General features: G+C 44.1%; 1 protein-coding gene across 1 annotated transcript in view; it reads right to left on the bottom strand.

The window, feature by feature from the left end:
• csmd3a (CUB and Sushi multiple domains 3a) overlaps window positions 1-27,500 on the bottom strand; it is a 393,918-nt gene that overhangs the window by 321,545 nt on the left and 44,873 nt on the right. The window contains exons 4-5 of the mRNA XM_063199008.1: window positions 19,151-19,345; window positions 6,013-6,220 (exon numbers count right to left, since the gene is read on the bottom strand). Coding sequence (XP_063055078.1) covers window positions 6,013-6,220; window positions 19,151-19,345 — 403 coding nt within the window. The remainder of the gene's footprint in view (window positions 1-6,012; window positions 6,221-19,150; window positions 19,346-27,500) is intronic.

Raw genomic sequence — 27,500 nt, forward strand, 5'->3', positions numbered from 1 at the left:
GCCAAAAGTGACAAAAAGAGGAAGGATAGTAAGTGAAGACATGGCAGATAGTTTAAAAATAACCGGTTATTTTTATCACGGCCGTGTGTTATCTTTTACATCTAAAGGCCTTCATTCAAAGCCACATGACAAAACACCTGAGAGTCCTCTCATAGGGATGTCATAACACTGTCTTAGAGTGAAAAATGTATACTCCGTGCGGTCATTTTTCCCCTTGACTGGCCCGAGTCCTTTGGGTACCATTAGTGGCCTTTGGGACGTATGTACAGGATACATGTATGCACTGCAGCCACCACACAACACCGCAACACACCACGCCACATAATACCACATCATAGCACACCATAGCACACCACATCATACCACACCATAGCACACCACACCATAGCACACCACATCATACCACACCATACCACACCATAGCACACCACACCATAGCACACCACATCATACCACACCATAGCACACCACACCATAGCACACCACATCATACCACACCATAGCACACCATAGCACACCACACCATAGCACACCACATCATACCACACCATAGCACACCACATCATACCACATCATACCACACCATACCACACCACATCATACCACACCACACAGCACCACATAATAGGCCGATTTCAGCTGTTATGCAGTGCAACCTTGGAATCTGCTTACTTAAGACGTCAAAACGGCTCGCAATATATCTTATCTTTAAAGCCAGACTTAAAATGAAACTCTTTGCAGATGTTTTTCCATTAATCCACTTTTAGTAATAATAGTATTTTATTTAAATATTTTATTTGATTTGGTATTACTATTACTGCTATTTCATTGACCCCTGTTATTGGGTTGAACTCTCTATATAGTTAAGTTTAATGTCATACTGTTTAAGTGCCCTTAAACACGTGTACACGTTTAAATGTTTCATTACATATTACATAAGCACATTGGGTCAACATGAAATGAAATGAGCTGTATAAATGAAGTTGACTTGACATATTGGCTGTTAAAAGTCCTCCAGCTAATCGAGTTTGTGCGTGCGTGCGTGCGTGCGTGCGTGCGTGCGTGCGTGCGTGCGTGCGTGCGTGCGTGCGTGCGTGCGTGCGTGCGTGCGTGCGTGCGTGCGCATGCAATGACATCAGATAATATGATGCTGCTACACGTACTATATTTACAAGTTGCTAAGTTTAGCTGAAAGGCTAATTGAGACACAGTGTGTGTTAAGACCTACAGTAGCACATTCGATACGTATGTTTCCTTGCTGTAAAACACGTCTTGTTTTCCAATCTCTGAAATCGTGAGTGATCTGTAACTTACAAGATGTCGCTTGTGCCCTTTCCGACAGAGAGGATAGGCGTGGCCACATGATATTAAAGGTCACACGGACATAAAAAAAGAAGGAAAAAATTATTTGTTTGCTCGGTCTTCACAGCAGAGGGAGGGGGGAGTAGAGCTTTGCTGCTGAACAGACCTGGCTTAATCTCTCATGTACTTCCCAGAGACGGTGAGAAGACATCAATAAACCCCCTGGCAGCAGAAGGAGACTGAGCACAGCAATCACCTCCGCATCTAGCTGTCCTATAAAAGCAAGCCGCACATGTACAAAATAATCGGTAAATTGACCAGAAAAGTCTGTTTACATGGCTTAGTATGAGGCTGTTAAGGTGCTTATACGTACCAACATATTCGTCTGGTTTTACAGCACACATAATGGGGATCTGATTTGTGTTCAGAGGAAAAATCTATCAGCAAGAGAAATCCTGGCACCCAATGCATATCTTTTAGTTAATATCCTGTACCTCTTCACCCTCAAAACTATTGCAATTACGAAAGGCTTTAATTTTCCCATGGGGTTGTCTACTGGAACAAAACAAACAAGGCAAATTCAATATCGCTTCGCGCGGCACTCAAAAGTGGCCTAGGCAAAAATTACTGACAGACAAAATTACCTCAATTTAATATTTGCTTGCAAAATCCTCCGGGGGTTCAAAAAATGTGAAATTAGTAGCTTCCTGTGACCATGACTTGAGTTGGCGCCTTGTGAGGGTGCATTCTTTCATCCAGTCTTCTGAGAGCCCTCCACAGGTGCTCTGTGGGATAAAAAAAATCTGGACTCATTACCTGCCATTTTGGAATTCACTACGTAGTAGAGCTTTGTGCCAGACCATTTCTGTGTGCTTTTTTTTTCAAAGTATGTGTTTGGGTTTTGGAGTGCACTTTCTCTCTCTGTCTGGCACATCACAGGTACTGGGTGGGTGTCAAGATGCGATGGCCACCACGGCCGAGGCACTCAGTACCAGAGGCAATTTCAAAACCACCTCCAAAAATCTGTAAATCACTGAGGAGAAGCTGCTAGTTTCTGTGAATGGGGAAATGATGTGCTTTCCCGAAAAAGAGAGAAAAAATATAGTTTGGGCTGCTGCATCCACAAAGCCATCTTCCAGAAGAATATCAATTCCTCAGGTAAGTTTTGTCCCTGTGTCAGCGGAAAAAGGTTCCAGCAGAAAGGTCTCTTGCTATAGTGACCCGCTTCAATCAAACGCTGACAGGCAGTGCAGAAAGCTGGTACTGTCCTACCCTGTGCCTCCAGGTTAGGTCAGCGTAAATTAGTTTGGAACAAGTTTATTGTATACCATTAGAACTCTTCTTCGTCACTTTTTTTTCAATTTGAACTTTTCTGTGTGTGTCAAGGCAGGTTAGCTGTATATGCCAGGCAGTGGTCGGAAACTTCTTGATAACAATGTGAACTCGGTGGACAGGAACAGTAAGATCTCTGAGTGTAGAGATTGTTCGTGCTTTTCCACAAGCCTTAAAGCCTCATAGAGTTCTATGCTTGTCCCCACACTGGCAGCAGGAGAGCAGACAGACACAGCAGTAAAGTCCTTTTTTTAAACTTTGCACTGGTTGTAAGTGTGATTTTTATATTACTAGCTCTTGTAACTTGCCATGGGTGTGTTGAAACTCAATTTCCAACTCGTACTTCCAAACTTCATATCTGTGAATTCAGTTATTTCAGAGTTTAAGTTACTTCTTCTCTTTTATTGTGCTGTTAAAATAATAGCACTGGAACGCCAAAGCATTTGTAATCGCAATAATCTTCAATATGACGTGCAGTTGTGCACGATGTAAATTAAGTGGTGGAGCACTGGCATTTCTCTCAGTGTGAACGTCGGCCTACATGTTTTAGTCAAAATGTCATTTTCAATTGTATGAATAAGTCATTGTTTTGGTCACACGGCCCATACATAAAATTGTGACATGTGACAAGCTGCAAATTACAGTATTTTTTACATACTTTTGTATGCAATCCCTCATTCTATAGCCATTCATTCATTCATTCATTCATTCATTCATTCATTCATTCATTCATTCATTCATTCATTCCTTCAATAAACCAATCAATCAATCAACCAATCAGTCATTCAATCAATTCGGCCAGCTTGCTAGCCAGCCGTCCATCAATCAAAGTCAGTGCTACCTCTATTATGTTATACAGCATGTACAACCAGGAGACCTTCAGCACATCCAAACCTATAATATTAAGCCATTACATTACAGGGGACCTTCAGTACATCCAAACCTATAATATTAAGCCATTACATGTCTTTTTTGCACAAGACGGAATAAGAGTTACATTATTGGAGATTTCACAATTTCACAAGAGAGGCAAGACTGCTCTGGCTAAAAGCCAAATTAAAGTCATCATGCCAGATTGACATTAATTAGATCATCCACATAAGAGCTGGTGTACTCCCTGATGCTTGTGTTTTTTTTACACAGTGTACATCATTCTGATTAGTCTTTTAACTGTTTTTTTTTTTTTTGGCGGGGGTGGTGGGTGAGGATCATCATCTTACTCATGAAAAGTATTTTCCAGAAAAATATGTTGCTGAGCACTGCAGCAGTGTGGCCAAGCATCCTAAAGGGAGTAACGGAACTAATTATGCACAAATACCCACGCGCATCAATCTTACTTTAATGAATATACAAGTATTCCAAATGTATCACTATTAAGGCATGCAGCTGTCATCGGCATGGCAATCCTTCGACTTTCTTGATGATTTGAGATTCAAATGGGATCATGTCTAAGGCCTGAATTTGGGTGTACTGTAAACTGAGTCTTGTTGGCACACGGCATATGCAGCAGTCATACTTTTACACAAAATGCATAATGCGAATGTAACTTCAAAACTTGAAAATGCACACAGTACTACACACACACACACACTCGTACCCACGCACGCACGCACACACGCGCACACACACACTCACACACGCACGCACACACGCACACACACATACACACACACACACACACACACACACACACACACACACACACACACACACACACACACACACACACACACACACACGCGCACAAAGCATTTGGGGGCTGCTAAATGAAAGTCTATGCTGCAGCCGCATGCATTCTTTAATTAAAAATCCAAACAGCTTAATGTTACATTATCCTTTCCCCACACACAAAACAACATAAAAACAAAAACATTAGCATTGTGTCCTGAAAATAATTGACGAGAGCTCTTATTTTGTGCATACAGTGAAAACGGATGATTCATGCTGTATACATTCAGTGAGTCAGCAAGTGGCAGAATGCATCCTGTCTGTGCAAGCAAAGGCTAGTGAATCTTCAAAAGCCTGTGAGGACCCTCTCGAAATGAGGACCCTCTTGAAAATGAGATGCCCATCTCAAGAGGACATCCTCTACTAAAGAATTTGAATTAATTTTGTCCATGCACACCACAGAATCCAATCAGGCCCAATTCTTATTTTGATTCTAATTTTATTCTAACTTTTCCCTTCACATTTCCCCCCTATTCTGACTGCAAAAACATGGACTAGATACTGGCCCAGTTCTGTTACAGGGACAGTAAAGTGTAATTGTGGAATGAATGTATTTCCTGTATGAGGTAAAAAGGTGTCTTCAGCACTTCCCTCTTTGTGCTGTCCTCATATTGTTGTGGGTGAAAAATAAGTTTTTGTGCTTTCTTGCATGAAAAGTACTTTGCTGTACACTGTTAGATAATGCTTGTAAAGAATCAATACACATTGTGGTCTTGGGCGTGTTGCAATCACAAACATAAAAGATAGTGTGTGTTTAACTAATTCACACACTACATGCAGTGTATGGAGGAAATATTTTGCATACCACGGTGTGGTGGTTTTAAATTTCTCAAGCCTCATAGGGGCACTCTTTTGTGCCCTTTTGCACAAAAATCCTAGCTTCCTAACAATGCTAAACAGTCTCATTTTCATAAGGTTTGCAAAATCGCAGCTGTAGCACAAAAATAATGAAATAAATAACAGAAAACAACAACCGTGCCTGTGTATTGTTTATGAGCAACCTTTTCGTGAGTGCTCTGCATGTGTTCGTCCTTTAATGGTGTCCTGCTGCAATACATTTTAAGGCACACCACACTGTGAGGAAAATTATTAGCCATTCACCGCTGATGGCAGGCAGTGCCTTTTCAAAGCGGCTCCACAGCTCAAAGGATCTGGAGTTTTCGTACCCCCGGATCTGACGGTTATTAAGTTCCTTGCCTCCACCTGCGAGGGATCTGCCTCCCTTCCCCACACAGATCACCTCATCCCCAACCTCACCTCATCCCCTCTGCACCAGTCGCCTAGACAACAACCCACAGCCAGCTGCAACCAAATCCAGAGCAAAGAGAAGAAGAAAAAGAAGAAGAAGACAAAGAAGAAGAAGAAGAAGAAGAAGAAGAAGAAGAAGAAGAAGAAGAAGAAGAAGAAGAAGAAGAAGAAGACAAAGAAGAAGAACAAGAAGACGAAGAAGAAGAAGAAGAAGAAGAAGAAGAAGAAGAAGAAGAAGAAGAAGAAGAAGAAGAAGAAGAAGAAGAAGAAGAAGAAGAAGAAGAAGAAGAAGAAGAAGGAGCAGGAGGAGGAGGAGATCAGGAAGAAGAAAAGAAAGCAAAAAAATAAGAAAAATATGGAAACAAGAAAAGAAAAAGAACCCTTAATTCCCTCAACTCTCACCAAATCGACGGAGGCTCGGAGCCCTCCACCTCCAGGTAGTCCAGCTTGTTCTCCAGCTGGAACTCTGTGAAGACCAGGGAGATGGTGTCCCCCGTGTCGGCCAGGATGGTCCAGGTGCACTCCCCGCTGTTCTTGTAGTCCCCCTGGAACTCCGGGCTGGAGATCACCCCACTGGAGCCCCTCAGCGTGCCCCCGCAGGTGTCCTCAGCTGTCAATCACAACAAAACACACAAGTTGTCATTTAGCTGTCAATCAAACAAAGTGCATCGGTCTCTGGCTGTCAATCATGCAAAGATGTAAATGGGGGAGTCGTTACGAGCTAAGAGGGAAGTATGCTAAGACAAGACGTGAAGTCTAAACATATCACCGCGTGTATATGCCACCAGACCTCGCAGCTACATTATGGACTCAATATTTACACTCTGATCCATGTGCTAAATATACCCTTGAAATACACCATGTGTACTGAGCCTTCAAGCAATGGCACTCACCATATACTCTGGTTCATGAGTTAAATACACTATAGCAGCTACCCTTGAAGCTATGAGGTAATCGAACAAAGATATTCTACACCACAAGGTTAGGTCTAAATACAGCTCATCAGTCGATACACTGTCACCAGGGCATTTCACACGTGAAAAGAGTCATCAAGATGACTGCTGACCGCTAAAAGCAAATACCAGGATAAAGTACGTGCTCTACCAGTGTGGTCTGCAGTAGCCCACGCTGGTTAGCGGACGGTCAGTCGAATATGGTCGAGTTGTTGTATTTCAAACTTTGTTCTGCTCAGTGTATCTGTCGTCTGTCACACACTGTACAAAAAAATCGATACGAATGTCATCCTCTCACTCCGGGGGAGGTGGCAGCATCTGCCTCCTGAGAATCAGGGCAAAGGCTGCACACTGCAGCTGGCTAATGACGTTCTCCTGCCTCCTTCAAACCACCACCACCACAGCCAGGCGAGCCAGCCGACAGGGGAGGACAAAGGGGTAACTGGCCCCGGGCCCAGGGAATGAGAGAGAGAGAGGGCCCAGAATTGGTTCCCCATTACATTGTATTGATTGGGTTTGGGGGCCCTTTCAGACGTTTTTGTCCCGGACCCAGTCAAAGCTGTCAGCAGCCCTGACACCCGCAAGAACAGGGAAAAATAGTACTCTTGCAGCCTGCTACAGTCGAAGGAGGAAAAGAAGAGGTTGGAAAAAAAAAGTTTTTGAATGCCGGTCTCACAATGACCCAAGAGATTCGTAGCATTGTGCAAGTGTAATGTCTTGTTTTTTTTCCTGAAAAGAATAAGACCTTGCAGCCACTGGTCTTGATAAGCATCGGAAGTGCAGACCTCTCCAGAGAAGATCTGTGTTCACACAGGCACAAAAGGCCTCTGTGTGTGTGTAAGAGAGACAGAGGGAGGGAAAGTGTGTGTGTGTGTGTGTGAGAGAGAGAGAGAGAGAGAGAGAGAGAGAGAGAGAGAGAGAGAGAGAGAGAGAGGAGAGAGAGGAGAGAGAGAGAGAGAGAGAGAGAGAGAGAGATGGAGAGAGAGAAAGAGAGGGTGAGTGGCGAGAGAGAGAGAGAGAGAGAGAGAGAGAGAGAGAGAGAGAGAGAGGGAGAGAGAGAGAGAGAGAGATGGAGAAGAGCAGTGAGAGAGAAAGAGAAGAGTGGCGAGAGAGAGAGAGAGAGAGATAGAGAGAGAGAGAGAGAGAGAGAGAGAGAGAGAGAGAGAGATGGAGAAGAGCAGTGAGAGAGAGAGAGAGATGGAGAAGAGAGCATCGAGAGAGAGAAAGAGAAGAGTGGCGAGAGAGAGAGAGAGAAAGAGGCTCAAACCTTGAGAGGAGACTGCATCCAACAGGGGAGGCTGCCGCGGCCCCCATGCGGCAGGATAAAGCTCCCCCATGCCACGCATATTAATGCACTCAAGGTGCCGGTGATTTACAGTTGGAGTCAGTGGCCAGATGCTATTTATCCCCAGCTTACCGCTCACTTAATGCATACATTCATCACAGTGGTGTAGTCTACTTTTTTATAGTGGGTATACTGTATATTTGAGCATTTTTTGAAGTGGGTATACTGTATATATTTGTGCTATTCAAAACAATGGATCAATCTATTTTAAGTGGGTATACTGAAATCCCTGAGATTTAGAAGTGGGTATACTCCGTATACCCGCGTTCTACGTAGACTACACCACTGATTCATCATGAGATTTTGCAATGCAATGGTGCAACCGCTAGCACTGCAAACCCTTCAACGCCCACTGTAGCACCACCAACCCCACGACTCCCACACTACTGTCCACTACTGTCCACTACCACTACTGTCACCAGGGGCACTGCCAGAAATTTTGGGGCCCATGTCAGATTACAATTTTGGGGCCTCTTGACAGGGCCCCTGTCAGTGCTGTCAGAATCCCTTAGAATCTGTAACACCTTTTAACCCCCCCCCCCCCCAGCGTAGTGTTTCTCAAACCCCAGGGAGCCCTAGGAGGGTGTTGAGAAGGATACAGCTGAGAGGGGGCGGTGCTTAGTTGCCATTAGGGGGCATTAGTCGATTTCATTTTTTTTACACTAAGGGGGGTGTTGTCATGCTTATGATGGGGTCAGAGGGCGTTGGGAGGATTGTGATGAGACCGAGGGGGCGCTTGTTCAAAAAAGGTTGAGAACCCCTGCCCTAGCGGCACACCCACTACGGTCACCCCCACTGCCAGCCTCCCAAACAGTGAGCTGTGGGGAGAGACATTGCTGGTGACGTGTTCCACTGGCATCACTACAGTTATTTTATTTTATTTTATTATTATTTTTACCTTATGTTTTATCTTAAATGTTTTTTGACTCTAATTTATTTCCTTCTTTCTTCCATATTTCCTTTCATTTACATTTGTTAACTTTGTGAAGCACATTGAGTTGCACCGGTGTATGAAATGCGCTATATAAATAAACTTGCCTTGCCTTACAGGCCCACCAGGAGCCAGCTGACAAAGACCTGATCTACACCCACCCCTCACCAATAGACACACACACACACACACACACACACACACACACACACACACACACACACACACACACACACACACACACACACACACACACGCATGCACGCACACGCACACACACATCCAGTTCACATACACACACACACACACTACACGCACACATGCACTCACGCATACAGGGAGACACACACGGAGACACACACACACACACACACACACTGACTCGAGACCAACACACTGACTCAAGATTATTCACGCGTAACACAACATCAGGTTGGGACTGGGTATTCCTAATATTCATTCCGTCACATCATCATCTTTTTCTTAACTTGAAATCAATAGGGACAAATGTGTGGTACACCGGAGACAAGTTCTCTTCCTGGGACAAGTGAGATGATGCATGAGAATTAAAAAAAAAAAAAAACTGGCAAATGCCAGAGCTGAGAGATTCTGATGCATTTTTTTCAGAGAGAGAGAGAGAGAGGGAGAGAAGGAGAGAGAGAGAGAGAGAGAGAGAGAGAGAGAGAGAGAGAGAGAGAGAGAGAGAGAGAGAGAGAGAGAGAGAGAGAGAGAGAGAGAGAGAGAGAGTGTGTGTGTGAGAGAGAGAGAGAGAGAAGGACAGAAGAAGCTGTCCTGATTCTGAGTGCTCCTCAAACATATTGAGCTATACTGGACGGCTCACTCCCACTCTGCACCGGCAAGGCAGGCAGGCAGGCACCCAGCAGAAGAATCATTGACTTATGTGTCTACATTTCTCCCCAATGAGGCTATTTTAAGCAAAGCTGCGCTTTATCCCCAAGACTGCTCATGTTAGCAGGAAATAATAAATGAATTGCAAGTCTCACAAGGGACAAGACCTCCCTAGCGCAGATTACCGCATAATACCTTGCTATAGCATAGCATATCCATTCGCACAGGAACGTGTGGCGAACATGGAGAGCTGAACTTGAATTTTAAACGCTCTCAGTGTTCCCTCTTTTCGCTTAATGCAGCTAATGGCACAATGGGGTAAAATTAACTAACTTAATTTCAGGATTTCGTTATCTGATGAATGGAAAAAGAGGAGGACGACTCTTTTTTACAGCCCATTTAACTCTCATCTGATATACACAGCGATACGACACGACCATCTGTTGTATATTTAAAAAAAATACTTCATAGGATTGAATTCAAAATGAATCCCTTTTATCACAGATTAGGCCTCGGTGAGGAAGAAAAAAAACGTACAGCAAGCGTGAATTATCGTTGCATATTTCTCTGAGCTGGAGATACAGGTGACAGCGACAGTAAGGCGAAACAGATTTCTCTCTGTGATACAACTGCCAAGTGGGCCGTGATTGATGGGCAATAAACCTTGCACTGGAGAGAGCGGGACAAGTTGCCTTGGGCTGCAGGAAGCCATCTCTTACGCTAAACACAAAATTAATCATCTGGTCACTTATTATTTTTTGTTCCACTGCCAGCCATCAGACCAAGCAATGGTTACACCTTCATGGGTTCTCCTTCACAGATATGGTAAACAGTTATTTTTAGCAACAAAAAAAAGAGAGAGATAAGAGGCAATTTCACAGACGTGCTTCAGTGTAGCACATTTACATTTTTATCTCTTGCGAGATCTGTAATTGTGTTTTCGGAAATTATATTTGGGCCCTTTCATCTCACTAGCAACTTAGTCTGAAGGTCAGAGTTATTCCGGGCCCAGCTGTGGCTGAATCGGCTGGGCACTCGACTGTTACTCCCGCGAACCGGGTTCAATTCCAGCCCGAGGTCATTTGCAGACACTTCTCCATCTCACTTCCTGTCAATATCTTCACTGTCATATCACACAATAAAAGCAAAAAAAGCCCCAGATTTTTTTTAAGAACTATTATTCCAGTAAGTTACAAGGATATAGCTGTAAAGCAATACTATGAGCAACAAGTAGAATGTACAAGAAGTAAGCAGGCAACAGAAAATAGCATGCATTGTGTACAGTACAGTAGCAGTACATTGTGGGTGGGCAGCCATCTTTCCTCCTCTACACAAAAGGCCACAAATTGAGTCTTTCAGACCCGGGTAAACTCCCTTTGCTGTCCACCCCGCACCGTTATATACTGTACTATACATGAGATGGAGAATAACACCATGCACAGCTCATTCATGCTGTGCTGACACCTAGCGCTCCCCAGCTTATTCCATTTCAACATGCTGGTTTTGAAGATAGCGTCCATCGCCATCACAGAGGAGTTTAACCTGACACTCTGCTGTTTCGGAAATGGCTACATCTGTCATGCTGTCTATCAGGGCCCGCTGACAGCTTTCACTGCATGGGCCCAGGACGAAATGATCTGAAAGGGCAGGGCAGGCCATTCAATGCATACTGAGGAGGACCAAATTCTGGGCCCCCTCCCTCTCTCCCTGGGCCCAAGACAACTGTTGGCTGGCGGGCCTGTTCCATCCATACGGTGGATCCAATAGCACAAGCCGTAACAACCTCCTGATGTGTTGGAGATACACCACAGGAACACACAGAACAGCAGAGAGGCCTCCTCTGGAAAAAAAGGAGAGGAGACGTAAAGACTCCATTTTGTGGATTCACCATTTTAAATCTTGTGTACTCATGAGGGTATGCTATTTTAAGGGGCCTGTGCAAATGATTCAAAAAATGAATGCCTTTTTAATGCCAAAGTTTTATTTCACGTGCAAGATTCTTTGAAAGCCTTTTTTATTGTTTCATTCAAAATATGGGTTTAGGGGTAATCTACAACTTGGGCAAACAAAGAGCTTGGCTTTGGTGAAGCATACTGATTTTTGGCACGAACTTGCACAAGACTGCAGCCCCTATGGCCAACGTCGGGAGTGAGCTTAAAATACAAAACCTTTGAAATGATAATGACCTCTCAAAATGTACATAACATTTTAACGCTTGATTTCAACGTTCATGGTTGGATCAACACTGCTCAGAGACAAACAGTAGCTCTGGGAGAACGTGTTTGATCTCGTTCTCAGGATTAGGATGCTTAATGAGCAAGAAGGTGAAGAGAGATAAGAAACTCCCCTTTTGTGTTGTTGAACAGGGCGAACCTTTTTCTTCACAGCTGTCACACTCCAAAACCACATAAAATTCCACTCAGCTTTGAATTTGGCTATAGGAAGGGAGAAGCCAAGTAGAGAAAAAGAGACACTCTCTCTCACACACACACACATACACATACGCACACATACGACAGGCTCTCTCTTCATATTTGATGTTTGAAAAGCTTAAGGAATGCTCAGTGACGCTTATTCCCTGAGTGTCACTGTGTGTTCGCGACAGGCGTGTGACAGAGCAACATCATGCACTCGGGCAGACCGACAAATGACAAAAATCCTCTATCCCTCTGCTCCTCCCAGCCCCCAACCCCCAACTCGCCTCCCCAGCCACCTCATTCACAATCCCAGAGGAATATACAGACTGTTGACAGGCCACCCTCATCTCTTTCGCCGAGTCTTTCTATCCGTCTAGTGCCCAAGACACCCAAAGCCTGGCAGCGGAGGAGTGAAAAGGGGGAAGCGGGCGACGGAGGAGAGGAAAAAGAGAGAGAGCGAGAGAGAGAGAGAGAACGGAGAGGAGGGCGAGAGGAGAGGAAAAAGAGAGAGGGGAGTGCGAGGTGACAGGGGGTGTTGGAGTGTGTTAGATGGGCCCCGACATCAAGAGAATGGGCAGGTTCTCTAAGGCAATGAGATCAAAAGACCATCTGCCCGCTCCGAGAGAACTGCCTCTCTCCCGAAGGTCCAAAGAGCCAGCAGAATTAAACAGAGACATGCCATGATATAGGGGCGTACAGTGACAGGGCCTCTCACACACACACAGACGCGCAGACACACACACACACACACACACATACATACATACATACAAACGCACACATACAGACATACACTGTCACACACACACACCACAGTACATGAATACCTGCATTCATTCATTCATACGTGCATACAGACAGACAGGGCCCCACAGATACACCGTCTATGCATTCATGCGTGTATTTACTCAAATACACATACATGTACATACACACCTACATACATGTATAATGCATATTTGTATACAAGCATCTGACATCATGTAGTGAAAAGAAATGAAAAGACAATACACTTTAAAACTCGAAAAAAGCGTACTGGTGGTACAAACTGGCAAGCAGACACGAACACACACACTCGGGCACACACACACACACACACACACACACACACACACACACACACACACACACACACACACACACACACACACACACACACACACACACACACACACACACACACACACACAAACTCATGCACACACACATACGCACGCACACACACACACACACACACACACACACACACACACGCACACACACACGCACACACACACACACACACACACACACACACACACACACACACACACACACACACACACACACACACACAAACAGGCACACACGCATGTACGCACGCGTGCACATACTCACACGCGCCTCACCACACCACAATAAAAAAACAAAAACAAAGAAAACACCACAGTGATAAATTCAAAGGAACCAGGAACAAAAAAATGCCGCCGCCCCCTGCCTCCCACTCTCTGACCATCTCTCAGCTTGATCATGCTTGCATTTTATTACATTATAGATCGGTGTAAAGACATCAAGGTCATGCTCTGTGCCTTGTGTTTGCCATGGTCTGAGGCAAACACCTTCCTTCAGGGCCTGAGATTTCCCATCAAAGGGGAGAATCAATTTGTCCCGCTTCCGCAGTTTCTCCGGAAAAAAAACAGCAGCTCACCACAGGCGGCATGCGGCCGTATGCTTGGTGGTGAGGTGTCTGGTAAGACAGATTTACTGTTTGGCTTTACAGTGCATAGTGGCACAGGGCTTTGACTCGTGCCCGTAAAACACCCGCTAACAACTTATTCACAGGGATTACGACCAGAAACAAGACCGTTTTTCTGAGTCTTTTTTTCTTTCTTTCTTTTTTTTTCTTTTTTCCTGAGGTGGCACTCCTCTCGACTGGCAGATATACAGGGGTACCTTGTTTCCAACACTACCGCTGTTGTTGGAACTACTACACTAATCCATTCCCTATGCAGCTGCTGCTGCTATCCCTGCCCAAACAAACACCAAAGGAGCTGGCACTATTGCTGCATGTAGTGTTACACATTAGCCACTTGTGTTTGCAGAGCCGAGCGCCAGACTAGCTTTGACTTGTTTTGTTCTTTTTATGCTCTTTTGCATGTTTTTTTCCCCTTCTCATCTAAACGTAACATATTCAACTGTAATCTACTGTGATCTTGGCCTGAGTCCCTTTAAACACAGTCCGTCTGAAATCATTATGTTCTTTATATGGCACTGATCACTTGATGCATTTTTATTTTACGGACTTTAATATGAGATTTACATCCAATCTCCAAACCATATAAAAACCAGCCTTTTAAAACAACACTTCAGTGTACCACAGCATATTATTTTAGGGGGGGGGTTAATGAACACATCTTCCAAACATTTACGACGGCTGACTGCTTAGGCAAGCTATTGTTGTTGGCGAAAGGTATAACGGCTTTTATGAAAGCAATTACACAGTAGCTGTTTACTTAAATGTAACTGTCCAGCCCCATGCGGAGAAGCATCTGACAACCACCACAGCACGAAAACAACGATTCCTCCCTCTATGTAGGCCAAACAAAAGGCATATTTTAATATATTTTAGTTTTATATTTAGTTCTCCACAAAGAGCCTTTTCACCGCTGGAGGGGAGAGAGAAGAGAGGGAGGGTGGGGGGTTAGTTTTATTCTCTGTGGTTCCAAACAATAAAATCTCAGCTCCAAAGCTCTATGGTAAGACCATGAAAACAGTCATTATTCTGAGATGTGGATTCTCACTGAGCTACGTACCGTACAAGCCCTGTTGGAGAGCGATACTGTCAGGGACTCTCCTCATTCTGATTTTTTATACAAAAGGTCATGACCACTGCTGGGGGAGTAGTGTCCATATGGTTCAAAGCTGCTGTAACCAGACAGAATTACAAAGCTCACAGAGGGTACTAATTCGGATGGATGGCAAAAGTGTAAAAGGAAAAAAATGAATGAACGAACAAAAAAAAGTTTAAAAGGTCTCTCACAGTCTGGCGGCAGAGCTTATTGAATAACTGGGCAAAAATCTACTGCCACCCAATTTAATACAATAAGCAAGGTCCCTAGAGCAAACACTGGCCCGGTCAACGTGCCCCATATGCTAAAAAGCGGCATTAGTTCATGCACGAATCACTTAACTTCTTGGCTGACTTTGCACTTTGCCCGTCATTTACATTAAGGTCTATGGAGTCAATTCCAAATGTCCTTAAATTATTTCATCTTTATTGTCTTTCGAAGGAACATCCAATTGGCATTGAGGGGGCACCACATTTTATGGTAGACTTCTTTAATTCCCTTTAAATCTGAAAGTATATCAAAGCCAACCTCTTTCTGGTCTCAGACCCCACACCATTACTGTAAATCCACACTACTAATTCCCTTAAACACGCCCTCGAAGGAGGTCTTGTCATTCAGGGTGAGCATAGTAGGCTACTACAAAAGTAACCGTGTGTTCACACTGGCACCTACACACCCACACACACACACACACACACACACACACACACACACACACACACACACACACACACACACACACACACACACACACACACACACACACACACACACACACACACACACACACACACACACACAGCAGCTAAAGACACACTAACAGAACTGCTCTGGAATTCTTAAGTATCTCATTTTGTGAAACCAAGACCATCCAATAACACTTTTTCAATTCAACAGTCAGTCAGTAAAATCCACACATTCCAATCGGTTACAGCCCAATGGCTTTGCAGTTCATTACCATAAAGTTGACTAGATTTTAACCTCTGCCTCTCACTCGCGCCCTAGTCAGCTATCAAGCTCGTGCACACACCCTCATTGCTATCCATTGCAACCACAGCACTATCACTGTCCATCGCATAAAAAAAGAGAATATGACTTCTCCACCCCAGTTGTGGTAGCTCTCATTATAGCAGCCAGGGAAGCTGACAGGGGGGGGGCAAAGGGGACAGCTGCAGAGGCGCATCTTGTCAACAGGCTAGGCAGACAGCCGCTTGGGGCCCCCAAGCCGTAGATGGTGAATATCGCCTCACATTTTACTGCAGTTGTGGCAATTTAGTTTCAAATGTTCATTTTTTGAATTTTCGCTTGGGGCCCCAGCTGAAACAGGAATCGCCTCTGGACAGTTGTCCCGGGCCCAGGGAAACAGGGGGCCCAAAATTGAGTTTTCATTACATTACATGAATTGCATGGGGGGCCCTTTCAGGTGACTTTGCCCTGGGCCCAGTAACAGCTGTCAGCGACCCTGATAGCAGCCATTATAAATGTACACTGAAAAGAGCTACCGGTATGCACGGTTCAACTGCCTGGGCCAACCATACTGTGATGCTATATTGCAATGGTTCCCAAACTTTTTCCCCTGCGCACCCCCTTGTAGTTGTGGTTCGCGCATCCCCTAAGCGAATATTTTAGTGTGCTGAAGTATGATTCACTGCACATTATGCACAGTTGTTTTGGGGAATCCTAACAAACTAGGAGTGAAAGTACACTTCAGATGGACCATCCCAGCATACAATTCACCATACAATTAAAAACTACTTCATGTTCATTAATGCTGGATAAAAACCTCACATATCCACCATTGCTCTATTTAGCTCACGCACCCCCTTATGGCAGGCCACGCACCCCTGTTTGGGAAACCCTGCTATATTGAATGGCGCGTCCAAGGCAGTCTGTAGGCTACAAACTAACCATGGCACAACAACACAAGCATACAGTAGTCAGAAATCCCATGGAGGGCAGTGGCGCACAAACTGGATTGAAAGAAGAAGAAAAGCCAACTGCCATACATTCTTTCTGGCTGTGCTCTCAGCATTGATGTGTTCTCAACACTCATTTCCACTAATAATCATCTCATTAGGGATCAACTGGTTTTGGAAATGGGATGGAACAAATATGACTTTTGAGACATTATACTGCAGAAATGCCGTCCTGCAAAAATTGTACTGCCATACTGTATGTGTTCCTGCCAAACCAGCGTAGCACTTATAGCGGCATGTTCAACACTTAGAAGTTGAATACAGTTGCTTAGCTGCCCTACAAGTCGCTGAAAATGTAATAACTACTGTAAGATTTCCTAATGTATCTAAAGTAAAAAATAAATGTCCAATGATATATATATGTTACATTATTGGCAAATGCACTTTAATACAATATTATGACATTATCAAGTTTTACTTCATGTTTGGGGACTTGTAGGGGATTCGCTGTTGCAGCATTGGGCATTATTACATTGTGAGGAGGAGATTATTAGATGATCAGGTTCAGACTGAGCTCTCGCTGCAGATAAGCACAGGGAAGTCCCAGACATGCAGACATGTACTATTGTAAAAGTAGAAATGGGAACTTGCGTAAATTCTACCAGGGAGACTCGAATTTCTCGGCTGTCAAACTCACTAGGCTAACCATCCAATCTCCCTTTTGACAGATCATACATGTATCATACATTGCCCAGGATTGTCAACCAATCACAACGTGAGATTGGGGAATCCCTCGTTACGCATCACTCATGCATCGTTCCCTCTCAGCCAATGGATCGCATTCACGTTAGTTTAAAAATCTGTCACTCATTCTGTTCTCTGCTTTCCAGTTAAGCCGTCTTTGAAGCCACCACCACCCCTCCGTCCACCGTCACCAGTGGTTCCCGTCTGTTAGGGGGCAGGCTACGCCCGCCTCCATCTCCGCTGGAGGATATGCTGTCCTACCCCGGAGTTCAACGCGAAGATGGGAACCTTCAAACAGATTCATGCATTTTGTATCAAGTGTAAATTGTTCGCCAAACGGATTCATGCATTTTTGTATCATGTCTATTGTTCAATAAATGTTAATAACGTTCATTTGCCTCTCGAGTCTTCATGGTAGAAGTAGTAGTAGTAGCAGCAGTAGTAGTAGTAGTAGTGGCAGTAGTAGTAGTAGTAGTAGTAGTAGTCGTAGTAGGCCTAGTAGTAGTAGTGGCAGTAGTAGTAGTAATAATAGTCGTAGTAGGCCTAGTAGTAGTAGTAGTAGTAGTAGTAGTAGTGGTAGTAGTAGTAGTAGTGGTGGTAGTAGTAGTAGTAGTAGTAGTAGTAGTAGTAGTAGTAGTAGTAGTAGTAGTAGTGGTGGTGGTGGTGGTGGTGGTGGTAGTAGTACTAGTGGTAGTAGTAGTGGTAGTAGTAGTAGTAGTAGTAGTAGTAGTAGTAGTAGTAGTAGTAGTAGTAGTAGTAGTGGTAGTAGTAGTAGTAGTAGTAGTAGTAGTAGTAGTAGTAGTAGTAGTAGTAGTAGTAGTAGTGGTAGTAGTAGTAGTAGTAGTAGTAGTAGTAGTAGTAGTAGTAGTAGTAGTAGTAGTAGTAGTAGTAGTAGTGGTAGTAGTAGTAGTGGTGGTAGTAGTAGTAGTAGTAGTAGTAGTAGTAGTAGTAGTAGTAGTAGTGGTGGTAGTAGTAGTAGTAGTAGTAGTAGTAGTAGTAGTAGTAGTAGTGGTGGTGGTGGTGGTAGTAGTACTAGTGGTAGTAGTAGTGGTAGTAGTAGTACTGTAGTAGTAGTAGTAGTAGTAGTGGTAGTAGTAGTAGTAGTAGTAGTAGTAGTAGTAGTAGTAGTAGTAGTAGTGGTAGTAGTGGTGGTAGTAGTAGTAGTAGTAGGCCTAGTAGTAGTAGTAGTAGTAGTAGTAGTAGTAGTGGTAGTAGTAGTAGTAGTAGTAGTAGTAGTAGTAGTAGTAGTGGTAGTAGTAGGCCTAATAGTAGTAGAAGTAGTAATAGTAGTAGTAGTTGTAGTAGTAGTAGTAGTAGTAGTGTTGGTAGTAGTAGTTGTAGTAATAGTCGTGGTAGTAGTAGTAGTAGTGGTAGTAGTGGTAGTGGTAGTGGTGGTAGTGGTAGTAGTAGTAGTAGTAGTAGTGGTAGTAGTAGTAATAGTAGTAGTAGTAGTAGTAGTAGTGGTGGTAGTAGTAGTAGTAGTGGTGGTGGTGGTGGTAGTAGTAGTGGTAGTAGACAGTAGTAGTATATAGTCGGACTTTGTTGCTGTGCTCTTACCTCTGCAGATGGGCACGGGGAAGTCCCAGACGGCCGTGCCTGCGGTGCTGGTGACGCAGGTGAGCTGTGAGTGGCCGTCCAGGATGTAGCCCGTCACACAGTGGTAGCGGATCCTGTCCCCCACGTTGAAGCGCGTGCCATTCAGGACCCCTTTGGACGGCACGCCAGGGTTGCCACAGGAACTGCTTTGTAGCTCTGGAATAAAAAAACAGATAGCGTGGCTATTACATATAGGTAACACTTTAGCCCCTTGGTCTCCAAAACAAAGGCCCGTGGGCCAAATCCGGCCCGGGCATGGCAAACATTTGGCCCGCCATGAGGTTGGAACAAATGAAAACATACGTATGTGCTATCTGTGGCAATACGGTCAGGTGATTTGTTTGGCCCTTACCCTCATTTGCGCTACATAATTTGGTTCTTGGGAAAAAATAATTGGAGACCACTGCTTTAGCCTATATTAAGGTTCTTCACCATGAACCCATAATAAGCAGCTTACAGGACGTTAAGGGTAATAAGCCTGTTATGGGCACTTGTAAGGATATACTGCTTACCTGCTTACTAGTGACTATGAGCGCTTATTACAAGAACCTTAATATGAACTGTTGCCTACATATATTGTATATGTACAAATACAGTAGTTGGGGGGGGGGGGGTCTTCTTCACCTTTATTAGGATAGTGCAGTGAAAAGTGTGACAGGAAATGAGTGGGGAGAGACAGATACTGTAGAGAAGTGTTGAGAAATACCTTGGGCAGGAATCGAACCCAGGTCCCCGGCATAACAGTACAGTGCGGTCTAAATCCATGGCCCAGGCCACAGAAAGTGTGAATGTTATGTGGGTGCCCGTTTCATGTGTGTGCTGTGCTCATGTATGTAAAATATGAATGTGCTTGTGTACACATGCAGCGCAGGTATGGAATATTCAGAAAAGAATTTGCATAAGAAAAACATAATCCTTGATATATCGCCCATAGCAAGCTTTTCAGATGCTGATTCTAATGTGCCATGTATATTTAAATGGGCTATAAAACGGGGTAATAAAAAGCTGTGTTGGCACACGCTGGCGCATTTTGTCCAGGGAAATGCTGAATAATGCCCTGTGAATAATGCCAATTAGCCTTCTACAAGGCGCTGAGAGTCACGTCTTTTAAAGGTGAACAATCTTAATTGACGGGTTACGTCTGTTTACGCATTCGTCAAAGAAAAGGTAACGACAACAAAAAAAATAGGCAGGCCAATAAACCAATGCAAACAAGCTGAGGCTCAAGAGAGATGGCACCTGTTTCCCAAATAGTCTGCTGATGAGTCTCTCACTTCAGTCTGTCAGTTCAGTCACTTTACTCACGTGCACCAACAAAGGGCGAGGTATGTGCCTGGATGTAGCTTCGGTGATAGGATCTCATGTAGGGCCTACGGTATGTGTATTATGTCCATCACTTGAATGAGGATGGCCTTGGTCACAAATAAAATATTGACATTGACGTTTCTTTTTAACAGAAAAAAAAGTTATTTTTAAAAACGTTGCTTCATAAGAGGGCCTATTCACAACTGTCATGGTAACCAAAAAGAAAGTAGTGTGTTAGCTCTACAGGAGGGTAGTAGGGAGTAGGCCTAATGGAGATTGGGCACCGAGAAAAACATTTTATCCTTTTTAAAATAGCGTCTTTCCATTTCGTTTTAAGAATAGCTTACCACCACACTTACCACCCTACTTACCCACATGTTAACTCTTTGTAACCACAAACAAAAGACCTATTAGCCATTATTACAGTAACACAAGTAATGATCGCAGATAGTAGGCCTACCATGTGGAAAGCATAGGCTCTACTGAGCAGTATTGAAACTTGAGCAATGTTGATTTTTGCAATTGACAGATGCATAGACACAAAAACTCCAAGTTGCTAATGAATAAACAAACAGTTGACAGATCGGCGATCACTGTTGATCATTAATTCACACGCACTGCCTTAGCCAGTGACTCAATGCTCAGAGACGCCGTGACACTAGAAACGCAAACTAAATGGATGACCGCTCCATCATACCGCCATGGACATTTCATGCGTGATGTTTACACGTGGAGCTGGTGAATTAACGCGCAATACATCTAAGAATAAAAAAAGTCTGATCACACAAATAAGACAAGAGGGTGATTAATTTGTCTCCGCGGGAAGGGTGACACATATGTGCTTGAATGTGTTTATCTGTTTCATGAACCATCTGGCTCCCAGTTAATTATGCGACTGACTAAAAACTCCCACTCCTCTTATTTTGAATGTCTAGGAAGCTGTAATGCCACATAGAGCTTTTCAAAACCGATAATATGTTACGGAAAGGCTCCTCCATCCACTTTTGTGTCCTGCCAAGACACATGTTCTCAGTGATGCTATCGCTTACGTGAGGTGACTGATTTAGTGTTACACTAACTGCAGTGGGAACGGTTAGTTGACCCGTTTACTTTAGCGGGAATCCTTCCAGCTCTTCAAAATGATGCCAAGGTCAAAGTCGGATGATCAAAGTCACGCTCATACATATCAAACTAAACAACATGCATAAAAATAGTGGCATTTCCTGTTACCGTAGTGCTCTTGGACTTGGAAGTTGCAAGAAGCACCCTGTTCCCTCTTGCATTAGGCTATGCTGTGTGCCAACAACAGCAGTTGGCGCAGACCTAATGGTCCATGTGGGCCTCAAGCTCCTAACTCGGTTAATTCTTCTGGTTGAGCATGAATTGAACCCATGTGCCGCCTAAATCAAATGGGTTGAGACCTCGAAAATGAGCCAGTCTCAGTCTGTTTGATTACGGACCAACAAACTACTCTAAATGCACATAGATAGCTCATCATTAGTAAGGAAACGTCAATCAGACCAATTTCGGTTCATTTGCTGAGGTGAGAGCCGACCACACCACAATTTGTGCAATTTGCATGCTGAATGGTAACAATTTCAATGCCTGGTGCTGAACAACTAATCAAACTAATGGTGTGAAAGCCTCTTTTCAAAAGGTCAAAGCATGTTTGTCACCCCTTACATTTTTAAAAATGTGCTTAACAAATAAAATTGATTTCACTTTCCGAGGTGACGTAAAGCCAGAGTCCTCAGTGCAAACTATTCCAGGTACTGTGTATTTAGACTTTATATCAGCCATTTAGTCCAGTCATTCTAGCTCAAAAAGGGCAAAACATAGAACAAATTGCAATAATAATTGTTCCTACCTTTTAGTGATCCTTAACCCCCCTTGTATCACATATAAAAAATACCAATTTATATTTAGTGGCTCAAACTTATTTTCAAGGTCAAAGTTGGAGATGTCCCATTCATTGGTCCACAGGTAGACACTATAGAAGATATAGAAGGTAGTTTACCAGATATCGAGTAAAAACGTTCACAGTTGGTAACCCACATCAAGGCACATGTTTTTGTATTGCAAGTTTTCTGGTTTATGATGATTAAATATGCAAATGAGGTAATATCTACTGAAATATGTGATAGGCTACAATCTATGGTAACAGACCAAACATAAAACAAATTGTAGGCTAATAGTAATGAGTCATACATTAAACTAGTTTGTAATATTTTATTACGATATACGTACCCAGGGATTACAAAAAAACGTTGTAATGATTACTATTGCAATTTGTTCCGTGTTAAACACTTGATTGACTAGACTAATTATCACACAGACTGCTACTCAGACTTTGTGTTGAGTGTTAATAAGGTGCCATTTTAAGACACTACTGTCAATACTAAAAGTTCAGCAAAGCTCGCCTACTTCTATGCACTATGCCGCAAACCTATACCTACACAGAAATGTTCATAATCAGCACAAACTTCTACCTCCAGCAAGAGGTTGTTACGAGCATGAAATCAATTTGAACAGGAGCTGTTCCAACCAACACCCCTTTTACTGCTGCCATCACAGAGTTTCAGTTCAAAAGTTTGCAAGCCTCATAAAAAAACTTCCCCTGTTAGCTTCCGTATTGTATAACAAAGACAGCAAAGGTATCACAAAGCCAAATAACACTGAGAGCAGAACAATAATCATGAAAAAAATTCAATCAAGAATCACAATTACCCCTCGAAAATCATTTTAATCGATTCAGATGGCCTTCATCTCCAGGGCGAAATTTCCTGCCAGGGTTGGGGGATTTTGCGCTCATTACTATTATTAGGCCGCCATTATTCATCCAGAAATGGAAGTCACGCTCTGAAATTGCAGAAAAAGCCCCAGGGCCGAATGACACACGGTCTGCCGGAAAGCCGGTCCCTTCTTCTTATATTTGGCGAGCCACAATCAGCCACATCAAAGTAGAAGTCTATCAGCTCCTGCTGGAGCGATCCCAATCTTGCACTGCTGCTTATAAGGCCAGAGCTGGTAACTCTTATCGACAAAATGGCCAGAGTGCCTCTGAGTTGTCATTCTGGGATAGTGAGAGACACATCTGATATGACCAATCAGCCTCCGCAGATAGACTGAATCATCGAGGACTAAGAAGAAAAAAAAAAGAAGAAAAAACTGAGTTGTTCCACCTCTCCTGTGCAGAGCGGACAACACAGTACAGCACAGCACAGCCGCTATTGCCTGGCGCCTTTCATGCCTCCGATAGCATCAATCCTGGCCTTGGGATGCTGAACGCTTTCTGATTCTGCCTTTCAGTAATACTATCTAATGCGCTATCATGGGAACGCAAATGCAGAAGCATCTGCAACCAATCAGCCTGAGTCAACTATCCAAGGAAACAAAATAATACACGCCATCGATTTCTTTGCGCGGGCGGTGCCGTGTTCACCAGCAGGATGGGCTGCTGTCTAGGTAATATAGCGTGGCTCTGTGGCAGAAAACTCATTTCTGTGTGTGGTGGATGGATGCATAATGATTAGGGCTGTAACGATACACTCAACCCACGATTCGGTTCGTATCGCGATTTTTGACCTACAGTTCGATACACCTCACGATTTCTGAAATGTATCTCCATTGAAGTTTGGAAACACTATCACATCAAATCATAAGGCTGTTTTCTGGACAAATGGGAAATAAAACGTTGACAGGGTGTATCACGATACTGCCTCCTTGTATCACGATACAGTATCGTGACTGTATATCACGATTTCTCGGTTCGATACAATATCGTTACAGCCCTAATAATGATCCCTCCATGTATCCTGCTTGTGATCTGAGGTAATGACCGCATTTTCTGTTCATTAGAACAGATTCAATGGCCCCTCTTATTCTCTCTCTGTGTTATGGTAGTCAAGATGTCTGCCACCACGGCAGATACATGAATTGAATAGGGGGCCTGTGCATTTGCATGTTTGTGTCAATGTGTGAAGTAGACTACTGTGTGTGTGTGTGTCTGTGTGTGTGTGCGTGTGTGTGGGCGTGTGCGTCTGCGTGTGCGTGTGCGTGCGCATGCGCGTGCGTGTGTGTGAGAGAGAGATGGGGGGACAGAAAGAAAGACAGACAGACAGACAGACAGAGGGGGCAACAGACAGAAACGAGAGGGGGGGAGAGAAAGAAGGATACGGCGACAGAGAGTGAGACACAGAATGAAAGAGAAACAAAATCAGAGCAAGAGAAAGACAGAGAGCGAGTGGAGTGAGAGAAAAGAAAAAAAAAGAGCTGGCTGGATGTGTGAGCGCCACCATCCCATCAGAACAGAACAGAACAGAGCGTATATTCCATCCCATTCCATCAGGCGGTATTTTTCAGCCTGGAGAGCCAATTACAAGCATGGCTCCCTTACAAGGAAGACTGGAGCTAACCAACTCAAGTGTGGGGAGGGGAGGGAGGGTGACAACGTGACGGGAAGAGCCTTTAGATTGCATCGCTCGCTCCCCGTTCAGACAGATGACCGGGAAAGCGGCAGATTGAGACATTTGGGGGGTGGAAATGACTTTGAGGCAGAGCCAATTCTTCGTAATTGCAGTTCAGGGGGAACCGATTATGGGGGGGACTCAGTGGTTTAGCGGCGCTAAGGCAGACGCACCAGGATCCCAGTCACGGTGGCTAGTTTAAATACAGCAGAGTGGCGGTGGATAAGTTTGTGACTGAGGGAAGCCAATTGGTTCATCTCTAGCAGAAGTTGTATTCTCTTCTTTAAGTTTTTTTTTTTTTGGGGGGGTGGGGGGGGGGTTGGCCTTGGCCTTTATTATTACAGGACAGTGTGAGAATAGACAGGAAATCATTGGGAGAGAGAGAGGGGGCCGGGCTGGGAAATGAACCCAGCCGGACTCGAACAGGGGTCCACGTGGGCAATGTAAGCCCAAATGTAGGGGGCTTAGCGTACTGCACCACAGCGTGCCCAGCAGCAGTTGTATTCATACAGCAACCTGTATCCATGTGTTGTGGGCAGACTCTACCTACATGGTTGACGCTAACACATCACACATGCATAAGCTGTCCTGAGGACAACATGTACACAAGTGCCATTGCTGCTGGGGGGATAGCGTTTTTTTTCTCTGAATTTTTATCCGGTGCAGGCCGTGCTGATCAATAGTTAATTAACAAGCCAATTAAAATCTTAAAATGATTGTGGTACAGGGGGAACCAATTCTCCGCTGACTAAGCATTGCATAACTTGCTTAATGAATAATAAACACCCCGAAAGGATGACAGATTGTCGTGGAAATTGCAAAAGGCTTATTTAAGAAACAACACAAACTCTGTGATGTCTAATTTAAAGCATCTTTTTCTCTATTACAAACATGGATGCCGCTGCTGCTATGGCTACTGCTGCTGCAGCTTACTGTAAGGAAGACAAAAAAAAAACAATGTGGCTCCGAGGTAATCATGTGACGCAGACTAGCGAGCTTTTCGCATCACCTTGAAACAGTTCAATGCTGCCAGGCCACTTTTCTGGGATGAAGGGGGGGAGAGAGAGAAAGATTGAGAGCAAGGAAGAAAAAAATACATGGAGAGAGAGGAAGATTGAAAGAGAGGGAGGGAGAAAGGGAACGATTTAAACAGTCATACAAAAAAGCTGAAAAGCGACGAAGGAGGAGGAGGACAGGAGGAGGAAGAGGAGGAGGAGGAGGAGGAGGAGGAGAGAAAATGGACTACAGAGATGGGGGGGACTTTCTCAAACAACACTGGTGTTATGAAGCAGGGTGAAACCCATAATTGAAGTGGTTGGCTCAGACATTTCTCCAGAGGGAACCTATTTATTCTACTGTATGTCTAATGACTGCACTGCCTTTGAAGAAGAAGAGTTTGTCAGGCGGCCGTACGGTACAATGGTGTCTGTGTCTGCGGTGTCTGTGGCGTAGGCGGAAACACTTCAGTACACAGAGCCATTTCCCCACGGACACCCTGCCTATGTTTTTTGTTTTGTTTTCACGCGTCGAAAAATCGAACTCCCATCACGTCCGATAGCCAAAGCAAACAAAATACGGGGGAAAAATGCTCTCCTCCAAGCCAGGATCGGAATCTGTGGGGACATGGAGGAAAAAAACATGGCAAGGATGATGCAAAAGGAGAGGAAGAAACAAAATTGGAGGGGGAAAAAAATCTTGAAGGCCAACGTGATTTGCAGGGTCACCTGGAAGGAAGGATAATTTGCCTCCTCAATAAGTTACCATGACAAGCACTTCTTGGTGACCGAGGTAAAAAAAAATGATGATAACGATGTTTCCCCACTCCTCGAATTATGTTTCGGAAATGAATCTCGGGCCACAATGTTTTCATCTCATTTCAAACATTGTCGATATGTTTACGCTGCCAGCTTGCAAACTTTGCAATAACAAAAAGATTGAAAGAAAAAAAAAAGGGAGGGGGGGGGTAATAGTCAATAAGTGAGCAAAGTGCGCGGACATAATTCACTCATAGTCCAGACTCATAGAGCCGAGAGCACATTATGATGATAATGAGATATGCTCTTGAGGTAATGCATTTGGTATTCATCAGAGGGTGCTGCTTCAACCCAGGTCCGCCCGCCCGCACAGCCTGCAGTGAAAGGTTACGGCTCCGTCGCCCGCTAACTCTGACAAATGGTGAAGAATATTGCCTGACTTGTAGCCGATGGAGACGGACACATTCATCAGAACAAAATGCACCGGCTGTCAAACATGGTTTTTAGGATTGCCCATTTGACGGAGAGGTGACAGCCTGACGTCCTCATGTCTCTCTGTCTTTCGCTCTGTCTCACTCACTAACTCACTCTCTCTTATTCATTCACACTCACTTACTCTCTCTCTCTATCTCTCATTCTTTCTCTCTCTCAATTACTCTTTCTCTCTCCTACTTGCTTACTCTCTCTCTCTCTCTCTCTCTCTCTCTCTCACTCTCTCACAAACACACTCTTACCCACACATGCACAAAGACATACTGTTATTCACACACACACACACACACACAC

This window comes from Engraulis encrasicolus, chromosome 5 (genome assembly GCF_034702125.1).
Source record: "Engraulis encrasicolus isolate BLACKSEA-1 chromosome 5, IST_EnEncr_1.0, whole genome shotgun sequence".
NCBI lineage: Eukaryota > Metazoa > Chordata > Actinopteri > Clupeiformes > Engraulidae > Engraulis > Engraulis encrasicolus.